Here is a 12,381-nt window from a genome sequence, read left to right as displayed (position 1 = left end):
TGAATTGAATAATGTGTTAATCGTTGTGATAATGTGCACTCATAATAATATTTAAACGTACGTAAGTAAAATTGTCCATTGCATATGGGCTACATTCACGAGAAAAGACATACACAACACAACAGGTTACAAAAAACAACAACGGTCTTAAAGGTAATAATTGTCATACTTTGTTCTTTGGTATTGCTGGGGTTAAATAACATTTGATGGCTCTGAAGGTTCCCTTTGGATTTTGTGATTCTTCTAGGAATGTTTTACATAAAACAATTGCAGTAAAGAGGCAGAACGCAAAAGATCAATTTGACAAAATTTCCAAAAAAATATGAAAAAACACACAGAAACGATATATTACATTGTGGATGTCATCAATCTGGTTCAACATTAATTGTGGTCTTGGCATAAATAAATCTTTAATCTTAAATATCCCACATAGTTAATCATACTTGAGGGTCGAGATCACTAGAAGTAGAAAAGGACAAAAAATACTAGAAAAAAAAGGTTTGAAAAAAAGTACAGAAACATAAAATACAGTGCATCAAAATTAGGTGGTGAATGTTGGAATTGTGAGTGCACCTCCCACAGCCAGGGGGCACTGTGATATTAATATATGCGTGTGTGCAGTGGCTGTTTGAAGGGCACCAACTGCAAGACTTGTGGGCCCCGCAAGCGCGCAGAAAGATAATATGAGATGTTTATGACGAAATCGTCTTCATCCTTGATTAGGATTAACATCATATTATTAGATGATCCAGTTGAAAGTATAACCAAACCTCAATGACAAAAACGCAAAAGAAAACTATAGACCTTTAAATCGTATCAAAGTATTTGTCTGTCGTCAAGGCACCGATTTTGAGATAGTTTGGCCATAGGGCACTTTGAAGAGGAGACAGCGGGGCATGCATTTTCTCAACAAAAAAAAAATAGTGTATTGCAAGAGCACAAGAACCCCGATTGTTGGTGTAGGGGGTGAGGTTGATCATCTCCAGGCTTATCATGAGTCTCTTTCATTGCCTTGGGGCCGAAGCCAGAAGCTAGTTGGAGGCCAAAGAGATTATTAAAGGAGCCCTATTTCACCAGCAGGTGTGAGCTTGTTAAGCCATCACAAGCCGTTTGACAATCTGCCTTCTCCTGTGCGGAGGGAGGTTATCTGAATAATCTTAATCAGTAGTTAATCTGCTAAACTGGTGGTGTGTGTGTGTGTGTGTGTCCACCTAGCATACAATTATATGACAAAAATAACATAAAAAAAAACAACTCAAAATAATTAGTTCATAATCATTTATTTGAAATCTCTCTCTCATATATATATATATATATATATTCAAGCATCAGTTCCATAAATAATTAAGCGACCGATCGAAGCGATGAGGTGCTCTCGGAGTCGTCGCCTCCATCTCCTCCGACGACTCCGACGACTCCGACGGTGGGTCGCAGTCGGTCTGGTCCGCCGCGGTCATTAGGCTGACGTCGACGCCCTGGCTCTCCAACAGGTCCAGGGCGTCGCCCACCATCCGGCTGGGCAGGGTGCGCTCGCGGGAGATGATCCAAGCCATCTCAATGTAGACCATGTCCAAGATGTCCGTGCAGCTGTAGAGCACGGCCATATTGGTGTAGTCCGTCTCCAACAACCAGATCTCACAGGTGGGCATCACTGAGGAGGAGGAGGAGGAGGAGGAGGAGGAGGAGGAGGAGGAGGAGGAAGAGGAAGAAGAAGAGGAGGAGGATCTAGCTTTATTAGCACTTTCAAAGTAAATACAGAATACGTGAATGTTGAAGATATACAGACAGACAGATCAATGAGAAGCATTACTTCTGAGAGGATGGAATATTTGTGTGTACATCACCATACATGCATTCAAGAATTCAGACTCCGTTTTCATGTGGAGCTCCATCTTTGCCGCCTCCTCCCTGCCTTCGTAGAGCAAACACTCCATTCTTATCATCGATTTGCTGGTTTAGTGAGAGGTAAAATAAATAAAGACCAACTTGCAAGTCAGGGGACTCATTTTCACACATATGCAGTGGATACACAATTCTACATGAGACAGAGAGAGAGAGAGAGAGAGAGAGAGAGAGAGGGAGCGAGGGAGAGAGATAGAGAGAGAGACTCACGTATGGGGGGTCGTGGTGAGCAGCACAGAGTGGTCCATCTGTCGGACCAAGTTACTTGAGCTGCACCTATGCCCTGAGTCTTCTGAACTCATCGACGGTATCTTCATTATCGGGTACCACCGCCCTAGGAACTACAGTATATATACATATATAAACATACATACATACATACATACATACATACATACATACATACATATGTATATATACAGTACACACACACACACACACACACACACACACGCGCGCGGCATGTCACCTGGTCCATGCTGAAGTTGGCCTTCACATGGGGAGAGGGGCAGCGCCCAGACCCCAAGTACTGAGAGGCCACCAGAGGCAGCGCCAGCAGGAGGACGAGGCAGGGAGTCATGCTTCCTTCAGAGAGCGGGAGAACACACCATCAGGCCACGCTTTTATTCCCCAGCAGTCTGACATGACGTTCATCCCTAACATAGTGAAACCACTGGTGACTTTTGGTTCACGGAAAATGACGATCTGACCACTCAGTCCTGTGAGTGCACCTCCCACAGCCAGGGAGCACTTTGACTGAGCTGCTGGGAGTGGATCGGTCCGAGTCAATTCCACGATTACAATGTAGATCAAAATACGGTTTTTCCTAAATCTGCAACGTATTGTTACAGTTTATATACATTTTTCCCAATCACATTTTAATCGATTATCTTTCGAACTATGCACCTAAAGAGTTATTTGTTATTATGAAAAGTGGGCATTAGGCTTGAGGAAAGTGATCCCTGGCGTTAAGGGTTTTCATTTCTTCATTAAAATGGAACAGGGCTGGGTGTTCCCACCCACAGCCCCTCCAGTGCTAAGCATCCAGAATAACAAACGTCATTATAAACCTCACAGGGAAGAGTGGTCAAATATGATCTAAGGATCAACCTTTCACAGACAGGAAACAGAAGTTTCATTAAGTTTCACTTATTTGATTAGATTGATTTTGTGGTTTGAATCCCTACATTGCCTTCTGTTGTCCCTTTCTCTATAAATTATAAAAATATATATATTTTATCTTAATATGCAGTTATCGCTTCAGAGTCCAGATGTTCAAACAGTGGGTAAACGGGGGTTAACCTCCCGTTATATTATATAACGGGGGTTGAATAATATATATTTTTGCAGGAAATAAGTGAGAAAAGAAGCCAATGTACCCAGTGAATAACAGTGAGAACTGTGCATAAGGCACGCGCACATGCAAAAAATCTAATCTTTTTTGCCATAGACAGTTCGAGAAGAGCTGAGGTTATGAACTATTGTTCTAAATCACCAGACTCATAACGTGGTCTCTGAAAGGATGAACCAGCTCACCTGTTCAAGCTGAGTTCCCCAACGCGTTGTGTGTTGGTTGTTGGAATCCCTCGAACCCTTTCCCGTTAATCTGGGCTTAGAGACAGGGTTAGGAAGGCTACTTTGTGTTTTGGTTTATGCCAGAGGTTCCTTTTATTTCTGTGACCTGTAAAATGAGACGTTTTGGACAATAACTTATGGAGACACGCCCATGGACACACAACTGCTCACTCTCTCTCACACAAACACACACACACACACATACACACACACACACACAATGGATGGCAACAGCAATTTCTTTGCCTTTTGATGGGAAGTACTTAAGTTTCTTGAATTGAATAATGCGTTAATCGTTGTGATTATGTGCAGTCATAATAATATTCAAACGCACGTAAGTAAAATTGTCCATTGCATATGGCCTGCATTCACGAGAAAAGACATACACAACACAACAGGTTACAAAAAACAACAACTTTACTTGATGAAGCACCAATTTTTGTACAAAAACATGTGCTCTTATACTTCTGCCTTAAAGGTAAATATTGTCATACTTTGTTCTTTGGTATTGCTGGGGTGAAATAACATTTGATGGCTCTGAAGGTTCCCTTTGGATTTTGTGATTCTTCTAGGAATGTTTTACATAAAACAATTGCAGTTAAGAGGCAGAACGCAAAAGATCAATTTGACAAAATTTCACAAAAGATATGAAAAAACAAACAGTTACAAACGATAAATTACATTGTGGATGTCATCAATCTGGTTAAACATTAATTGTGGTCTTGGCATAAATAAATCTTTAATCTTAAATAAAATATCCCACATAGTTAAACGTACTTGAGGGTCGAGATCACTAGAAGTAGAAAAGGACAAAAAACATTAGAAAAAAAAGATTTGTAAAAAAGAAAAAAGTACAGAAACAGATAAAATACAGTGCATCAAAATTAGGTGGTAAATGTTGGAATTGTGAGTGCACCTTCCACAGACAGGGGGCACTGTGATGTTAATAATTCCTCATGATTTGTGTAGCTTGTTTATTAAACCTAACGTAAAAATGACAAACGTAAAAAATCATCCGCCATTCCAAACCAGCCCATGTTTTGCTTTGTGGACGAACACACTTCTTCATGCACTTATGGATCCATTGGTTTTGGCTGTCATTGCTGTTTGTCCCACTGCGGGTAAGAAGGCTTGAAACTGTTTGAAAAATAGAACATCCAGGAGCTACAAAGAATACAGAGGCGGCCAGCTACACTGGACTCGGGTGTCATGAATGGTAGGAGCATATTCTCAAAGTGTTTGGTCTCATGGCACACACACACAAAAGGCACATGAACGCCCTCCCGGTGGGACTGCACAGGGCGGGTCTCGCAGAGCGAGGTTTGGGTGGGTGGGAATCAACCAGTGGTTGGAGTCCCGCCATTTTTAGGTCTGAGAATCCTTTCCACACGTATCGATTTATCCCAGTCCATCTCGCCCTGAATATCAGCGTTCCGGGGAACGCGGGGGGATTGGCAGATGTTTGCTCAGGGTTGGGAGTCGTTGGTGAATCGGTTATTCGTACATCCAGGAACCTTCTCGAGAATCTTCAAACTTTTACTTTTATAAGTAAAAATGTTAAATCTAATTACTAGATCGCATAAAACACCAATCTCATGGTATCTTTTGCATATGAGGCGACTCGAAGTGAGCTCCTGATTTAATTGCGCACTGGATTAGACCCCATACACATAGATGGGAGGGGGCGGAGACAGAGAGGTCTAGATGGGAGGGGGCGGAGTCAGAGAGGTCTAGATGGGAGGGGGCGGAGTCAGAAGGGTCTAGATGGGAGGGAGCGGAGTCAGAGAGGTCTAGATGGGGGGGGCGGAGTCAGAGAGGTCTAGATGGGAGGGGGCGGAGTCAGAGAGGTCTAGATGGGAGGGGGTTAGAGTCAGAGAGGTCTAGATGGGAGGGGGTTGGAGTCAGAGAGGTCTAGATGGGGGGGGCGGAGTCAGAGAGGTCTAGATGGGAGGGGGCGGAGTCAGAGAGGTCTAGATGGGAGGGGGTTAGAGTCAGAGAGGTCTAGATGGGAGGGGGCGGAGTCAGAGAGGTCTAGATGGGAGGGGGCGGAGTCAGAGAGGTCTAGATGGGAGGGGGCGGAGTCAGAGAGGTCCAGGTGGAGGAGGGCGGACTCACATAGTTCTGGGGGAAAAAGGGCGGAGTCAGAAAGGTCCAGGTGAAAGGAGGCGGAGTCAGAAAGGTCCAGGGGAAAGGGGGTGGAGTCAGAAAGGTCCAGGTGAGAGGAGGCGGAGCCAGAAAGGCCCAGGGCGGAGCGGGAAGATTCAGATAGTACTAGGTGAGAGGGGGCGGAGTCAGAAAGGTCTGGGCGGAGATGGGGGGCGTGGCTTATGTCTTGTGCGTCTCGATGCAGAGGACGATGTACTGGTTGGAGCAGCTTCGCGTCTGTTGGCCCAGCAGTCGCCCTGACAACAGGTTGGACGACAGGCCCGTGACGGACATGTGGTCGGCTCGCCACGCCTCGCAGTGCTTGTCCTGCACCCGCAGACCCCTGGTGGCCGAACCGTGCCACACACTCTTCTGAGGCCTGGGGGGGGGCAGAGGAGGGAGGGGGGGCGTTGATGAGATGTAGGGTGAAGACGGAGGACAGGGCGCAGATGTTGGTGAGGTCTGGGGGTGCAGACTTAGACACTACCCACTCAAAGGTGTCGCTATACCACTGCTGGTAAACGCATGCAGGGACGAGCACGCACACACACACACACACACACACACACACACACACACACACACACACACACACACGCACACGCATGTATGCATGTACGAGGACACGCAAACTTGGGACGAACGTTTTTTACATAAACACAGAGATGCACGCATACAGAAACACACACAGGGACTTAAACATGTACAGACAAACACACGCATAGGTTTTAATGCATGCACGAACACAGACACAGTCACACACACACACACACACCTACACACACGACAACAAACAACAACACAACGCACCAGAAAGGGTCGGCGAGGACGTCCCGTCCGTCGAAGGAGTAGATGGGTATCCTGGCGTCGATCGGAGCTCCGTCGCCACTGAACACCGCGTGCCAGTTCCTGAACATCACATCACCCTGGAGACACACACACACACACACACGATGTCACGTGACATTCCAGGACATGACACACAATTTCATCACATGACGCTACACAACATTCCAATGCATGACATAAACACCCTGACATCACATGACGTCAAATTTTGCCCGTCACATGTCAACTCAAATCATAAAATCAGCTTACATCACATGACCTCCCATCATGTCACATGACACGAGGGCGAGGTGTGTACTGGGGCCTAGTGTGTGTGTGTGTGTGTGTGTGTTGTGTGCATGTGTGTTTGTATGTGTGTGTGTATATGTGTGAATATGTGTGTGTATATGTGTGTGTATATGTGTGTATATGTGTGTGTATATGTGTGTGTGTGTGTGTGTGTTGTGTGCGTGTGTGTTTGTATGTGTGTGTGTGTATATGTGCGTATATGTGTGTGTATATGTGTGTATATGTGTGTGTATATGTGTGTGTGTGTGTGTGTTTATATGCGCACGTGCGAGCGTGCGCGTGAGCTTGAGCGCGTGCCTTCAAACCTACGTGCGTGTTTCTCTATACATTACGAGTGTGTGTCCAGAACCGTCCCATGAGAACCCTTGGGGGCGTCCTACCCGGAGGTTGGTGACGGGCGTGGCGTGGCGGGACAGCGGGTGGACCACGTGGAGCAGGTCCTGGCGCCCGGACGACAGGAAGGCGCGGTAGTGCGGCGGCAGCCCCATGGCCTTGGCCTGCTCGAAGCACATGCGGTCGGCCGCGTCCACGCCCATCATGTCCCCCGAGTGGGGCTGGTTCAGCGCCACCAGGGTCAGCTGGACGGGGAGAGGGGGGGGGGGGGGGGGGGGGTCACTGTATGGGCGGAGTCTAACCCTCGGAGGGAGTGGCTAGACTGACTGGTTTTGGTGGTTGGCGTGTTGAAGATGCGTTGCTTTGACGGTCGGACCTTAATCCTACTGGTGTGTCGCGTTTGACCTTACACTTAACTATCTTTAATCCAATCCCCCTTTATCTGTTAAGCCCTTTAAAACAACCGCCGTTGACCAAATAGCCTTACAGAGTAATAAGTTAAAGACATCACAAATAAAAGACAAGAAAACAGGAGAACATAATAAACAACAAGATAAAAAGATAAGATAAAAAGATTCAAAAATAAGTTAAAATGTCAATGTCTTCCTAAGTGTCAAAAGCCAACGAGAAGAGATGGGTTTTGACGAGGCATTTAAACTGAGTTGATAGCTAAACAAAACAATTTCTTCCTTAAATCAATGTAATCATCTCTTATACCCTTAGTCAAATAAATTCCTAGCTTTAATCAAATTAATCATCTCTTATATCGTTCATCAAATCAATTCCTACCTTTTAATCAGTTTAACTGTCTCTTAAACCCTTAAACACAAACAAATGTATACTTTTACTCTTTTACCCACTTTAAATATGCCCCAGAAGGATTAGTTTAGCGCCTTTATTTTACAACTGCCATATTTAATAGAGATAGTACCCCCCTTTACTCCATCAATACTTCATTAAGAAATACAAACAACTTTGTACAATTCAAATCATTCATTCATTAAAGGGCTCATATCATGCCACCAGGTGTGGGTGGGATTAATTAATTCCTATAATAATTAAATAAATAATTAATCATTCCTTCCCTGTGCCATAGTGACATCACAAGTGGGCGTGTCCACCGAGATATATGAGGGATAGATGAGCAACGTTTGCTACAGTCCACTGGGTAGGCTGGTAGACTGATCTATCCAGCACAAATCTAAGTGCCCACTTGTGATGTCAGAAGAGGCAGATTTTCCAAATGGCTGGTAACGGCTAATCACACACACACACCTGGTGGTATAATATGTCACCTTTAGGACATACAAACTACTCTGTATGACTCAGTTCCTTCATTAATGTTGGTACCGGGCGCCGGTGGGACCTACCCTCTGTGAGATGGAGCGTACTCGCTCCATGGTGTCTCCTCTGGTCTGGAACGGCGGGCGGGGCTAGGGAAGAACGGGACACACAGTCAATCAACAGGTGGAGTGTGTATCGATGATAACCCGTGTATGAAGCGTTAGGAGAGAGTGTGTATCAATGATAACCCGTGTATGAAGCGTTAGGAGAGAGTGTGTATCAATGATAACCCTTGTATGAAGCGCTATGAGAGTGTGTATCAATGATAACCCGTGTATGAAGCGTTAGGAGAGAGTGTGTATCGATGATAACCCGTGTATGAATCGCTATGAGAGTGTGTATCGATGATAACCCGTGTATGAAGCATTATGAGAAAGTGTGTATCGATGATAACCAGTGTATGAAGCGTTAGCAGAGAGTGTGTATCAATGATAACCCTTGTATGAAGCGTCAGGAGAGAGTGTGTATCGATGATAACCCGTGTATGAAGCGTCAGGAGAGAGTGTGTATCAATGATAACCAGTGTATGAAGCATTATGAGAGAGTGTGTATCGATGACAACCAGTGTATGAAGTGTTATGAGAGAGTGTGTATCGATGATAACCAGGGTATGAAGCGCTATGAGAGAGTGTGTATCGATGATAACCAGTGTATGAAGCGTTAGGAGAGAGTGTGTATCGATGATAACCCGTGTATGAAGCTTCAGTAGGAGTGTATCGATGATAGCCCGTGTATGAAGCGTTATGAGAGTGTGTATCGATGATAACCCGTGTATGAAGCGTTATGAGAGTGTGTATCGATGATAACCCGTGTATGAAGCGTTAGGAGAGAGTGTGTATCAATGATTACCCGTGTATGAAGCGCTATTAGAGTGTTTATCGATGATAACCCGTGTATGAAGCGTTAGGAGAGAGTGTGTATCGATGATAACCTGTGTATGAAGCGTTATGAGAGAGTGTGTATCAATGATAACCCTTGTTTGAAGCGTTATGAGAGAGTGGCGTTACCTCGTCCTGGGGGATGATGTTACTGGCGAGGTAGACCATGCCCCCCAGCTGTGAGGAGGGAAAACAGAACGGTAAACGTATCACCGCTGCATCTATCACCGCTGTACGTATCACCATTGTACGTATCACCGCTGCCCGTAACACCGCTGCACTGCTAACGTGCAGTGGTGCAGTGGTCATATCTCCCTGTTAACCGGTGCTAACATCAGCGGTATTGATAGGGATGCTATTTGACTACAGTATGTTAATCAGTATACTCTGTGCTTTTACTGTGATGTTCTTTAATCTTTAGGTACGGTAGCTCAGGACATTTTTTCTGATTATGTATGATTTGATATTGTAAACTATATCTCCCGCCATATATCATATCTCATATATCAAATCATATATCATATCTTTTTGTATATCATATTATATCTCAAATTATATAAAATGATCCCATCAGATCACATCAGATTGTATATATCATATCTCACATCGTATCATATATAATATCCTTTCTGATATCATATCACATCTCACAACATCTCACATCATATCTCATATCATACCATATCTTAAATCATATCTCACATAATCTCCCCTCATATCTCATCATATTTTTGCTTATATCATATCTCACATCATCTCATCTCACCTCATATCATATTACTGTATATCTCATATCATATCTCACATCATCTCACCTCTTATCATATCCCATACCGTATCTAACATCATCTCACCTCATATCTCGTATCATATCATAGCTTATATCATATCATATCTCGTATCATAGCTTATATCATATCATATCTCATATTATATCATATCTCATATCATATCATATCTCAACATATCTCATATTATATCATATCTCATATCATATCTCATATTATATAATATCTAAGGCTAGTCCGCAGTGTTCACCTGGACCTCCTTCCAGCCCTGGGAGACCTTGAGGAAGAGCGTTCCGGTGGCCGAGACGAAGGCCAGCGTTCCCTCCACGTCCCTCACTGTGTGCTGCATCATGGCCTCCCGCGTGGAGAAGCTCTTCAGCTGGAGGAGGAGGAGAGCAGGGGAGGAGGAGGAGAACAGGGGAGGAGGGCAAGAACATGAGAACAGGAGGAGAACATCGACTCAATAAGGTGGAAATGATCCCTGATGGGAGGAATCCCCCACTGCCTTATTTTCTTGCCCTCTGGGGGGCTAGGGTCAGGGTTACAGCCCTTTGAGACTGTCACTGTAGTTAAGAAATATAAATCATATAGAAATTGAAAAATCGGAAAATTGAATGTAAGAGTCGAAGAGTGTCCTGGTAAAACGTAATGTTTGGGTTCATGTTTATGCATTTTTACGTTAGTTTGAAAATTGTGTCTATGTTTAAGATTGCCGAAGTTAGGTTTGGCTTTGTGTTTGTTTTCATTTTCATCGCTGATTATGTTTCCAAAAGTTTGTGTTGTGTTAATAATCGCATTTCCGAAGGGTTATCGGGTAAACATAAATTTATGTTTTGCGATTTCTACTCAAGTTAACCGTTACCATTATTGTGTCGTTCCCAAGACAACTGGTAACCATGCAACTAGAACATTCCAAAGAGGTCGATGGACAAAGACCGATGCTGTGTCTGAAATCGCGCAGTTCTATACTTACTTACTTTTTTGAGTGCACTTTGCGCAAAAACGGAGTGTGCCAAAACGCAGTGCCCTGGAAGTACCTCGGTGGCGCACTCAAAACGATCTAAAACTTGAGTGTGGACCGATGGACACTTTCCACCCTCAACGGCCGCCATCTTGTCTACGAGGCGGAGGGGGCGGGAATTTCAAATCGGAAAATGGACGACATTGTAACATTTGAGACCGACGTGCTCTACAAATGTAAGTAAAATAACACATATTTGGTTAGTAGTTAACTACAATGTTTTAGGGTGTATCCGACCAGTGTTTTTATGTTGTTAATTCTGTAATCAGTTGGAATCAAGAACGATAACGTGAATACTGCTAGATCGCTAATACAGGCGACTAACAGAAATGATCCAGCAGAAAAAAAAAATACCACCGAAGAAGAACCGTCAAACTGCAAACTCCGGTAGGTGTGCGAAGGCTGTTTTGACAGTGTACTGTAGAAATGGGAGCACTGCGCCTATAAGTGTACTATAGGGATAATGAAGAGCACTCAATGTAAGTGCACTTACGTAAGTGAGCGATTTCAGACACAGCACGAGCCTTCTGTAAAAATGAATCAAAGATGGAGACCAAGGAAACGAATCACAACGGAGCGAGAGAGAGACAGGGAGCGAGAGAGAGACAGGGAGCGAGAGAGAGACAGGTAGCAAGACAGAGAGAGAGTGAGACAGGGAGCGAGAGAGAGACAGGGAGAAGAGAGAGACAGGTAGCAAGAGAGAGAGCAAGAGAGAGACAGGGAGCAAGAGAGAGACAGGGAGCAAGAGAGAGACAGGTAGCAAGAGAGAGAGAGAGCGACAGAGAGACAGGGAGCGAGAGAGAGACAGGGAGCGAGAGAGAGACAGGTAGCAAGAGAGAGAGAGAGCGAGAGAGAGACAGGGAGCGAGAGAGAGACAGGGAGCGAGAGAGAGACAGGTAGCAAGACAGAGAGAGAGCGAGACAGGGAGCGAGAGAGAGACAGGGAGAAGAGAGAGACAGGTAGCGAGAGAGAGAGCAAGAGAGAGACAGGGAGCAAGAGAGAGACAGGGAGCAAGAGAGAGACAGGTAGCAAGAGAGAGAGAGAGCGACAGAGAGACGGAGCGACAGAGAGACAGGGAGCGAGAGAGGGACAGGTAGCAAGAGAGAGAGAGAGCGAGAGAGACAGGGAGCGAGAGAGAGACAGGTAGCAAGAGAGAGAGAGAGAGCGAGAGAGAGACAGGGAGCAAGAGAGAGACAGGTAGCAAGAGAGAGAGAGAGAGCGAGAGAGAGACAGGGAGCGAGAGAGACAGGGAGCAAGA

The 12,381-nt window shown here is 44.9% G+C and overlaps 2 protein-coding genes across 2 annotated transcripts in view; both read right to left on the bottom strand.

Annotated features, from left to right (window-relative positions):
* Window positions 1-1,328: 1,328 nt before the first annotated feature.
* On the bottom strand, window positions 1,329-2,482 carry LOC307088965 (apolipoprotein D-like; the record flags this gene model as incomplete). The annotated part of the gene is made up of 4 exons (XM_079755045.1): window positions 1,329-1,651; window positions 1,850-1,950; window positions 2,113-2,243; window positions 2,372-2,482. The coding sequence occupies 4 exons, from the start codon at window positions 2,480-2,482 to the stop codon at window positions 1,329-1,331; spliced, it is 666 nt and encodes a 221-aa protein (XP_079611171.1).
* Window positions 2,483-3,876: 1,394 nt separating this feature from the next.
* col15a1a (collagen, type XV, alpha 1a) overlaps window positions 3,877-12,381 on the bottom strand; it is a gene marked incomplete at its 5' end in the record, with an annotated part of 38,826 nt that continues 30,321 nt past the window's right edge. The window contains 6 exons of the mRNA XM_079755044.1: window positions 3,877-6,001; window positions 6,433-6,548; window positions 7,140-7,337; window positions 8,463-8,525; window positions 9,444-9,491; window positions 10,353-10,481. Of these exons, the coding sequence (XP_079611170.1) occupies window positions 5,803-6,001; window positions 6,433-6,548; window positions 7,140-7,337; window positions 8,463-8,525; window positions 9,444-9,491; window positions 10,353-10,481 (753 nt within the window). The 3' untranslated portion in view covers window positions 3,877-5,802. The remainder of the gene's footprint in view (window positions 6,002-6,432; window positions 6,549-7,139; window positions 7,338-8,462; window positions 8,526-9,443; window positions 9,492-10,352; window positions 10,482-12,381) is intronic.

This window comes from Pollachius pollachius (assembly GCF_949987615.1).
Source record: "Pollachius pollachius genome assembly, chromosome: 17".
Classification (NCBI taxonomy): Eukaryota; Metazoa; Chordata; class Actinopteri; order Gadiformes; family Gadidae; genus Pollachius; species Pollachius pollachius.
The sequence above is the reverse complement of the archived record's forward strand: the minus strand, read 5'-3'. Positions and strand labels throughout refer to the sequence as shown.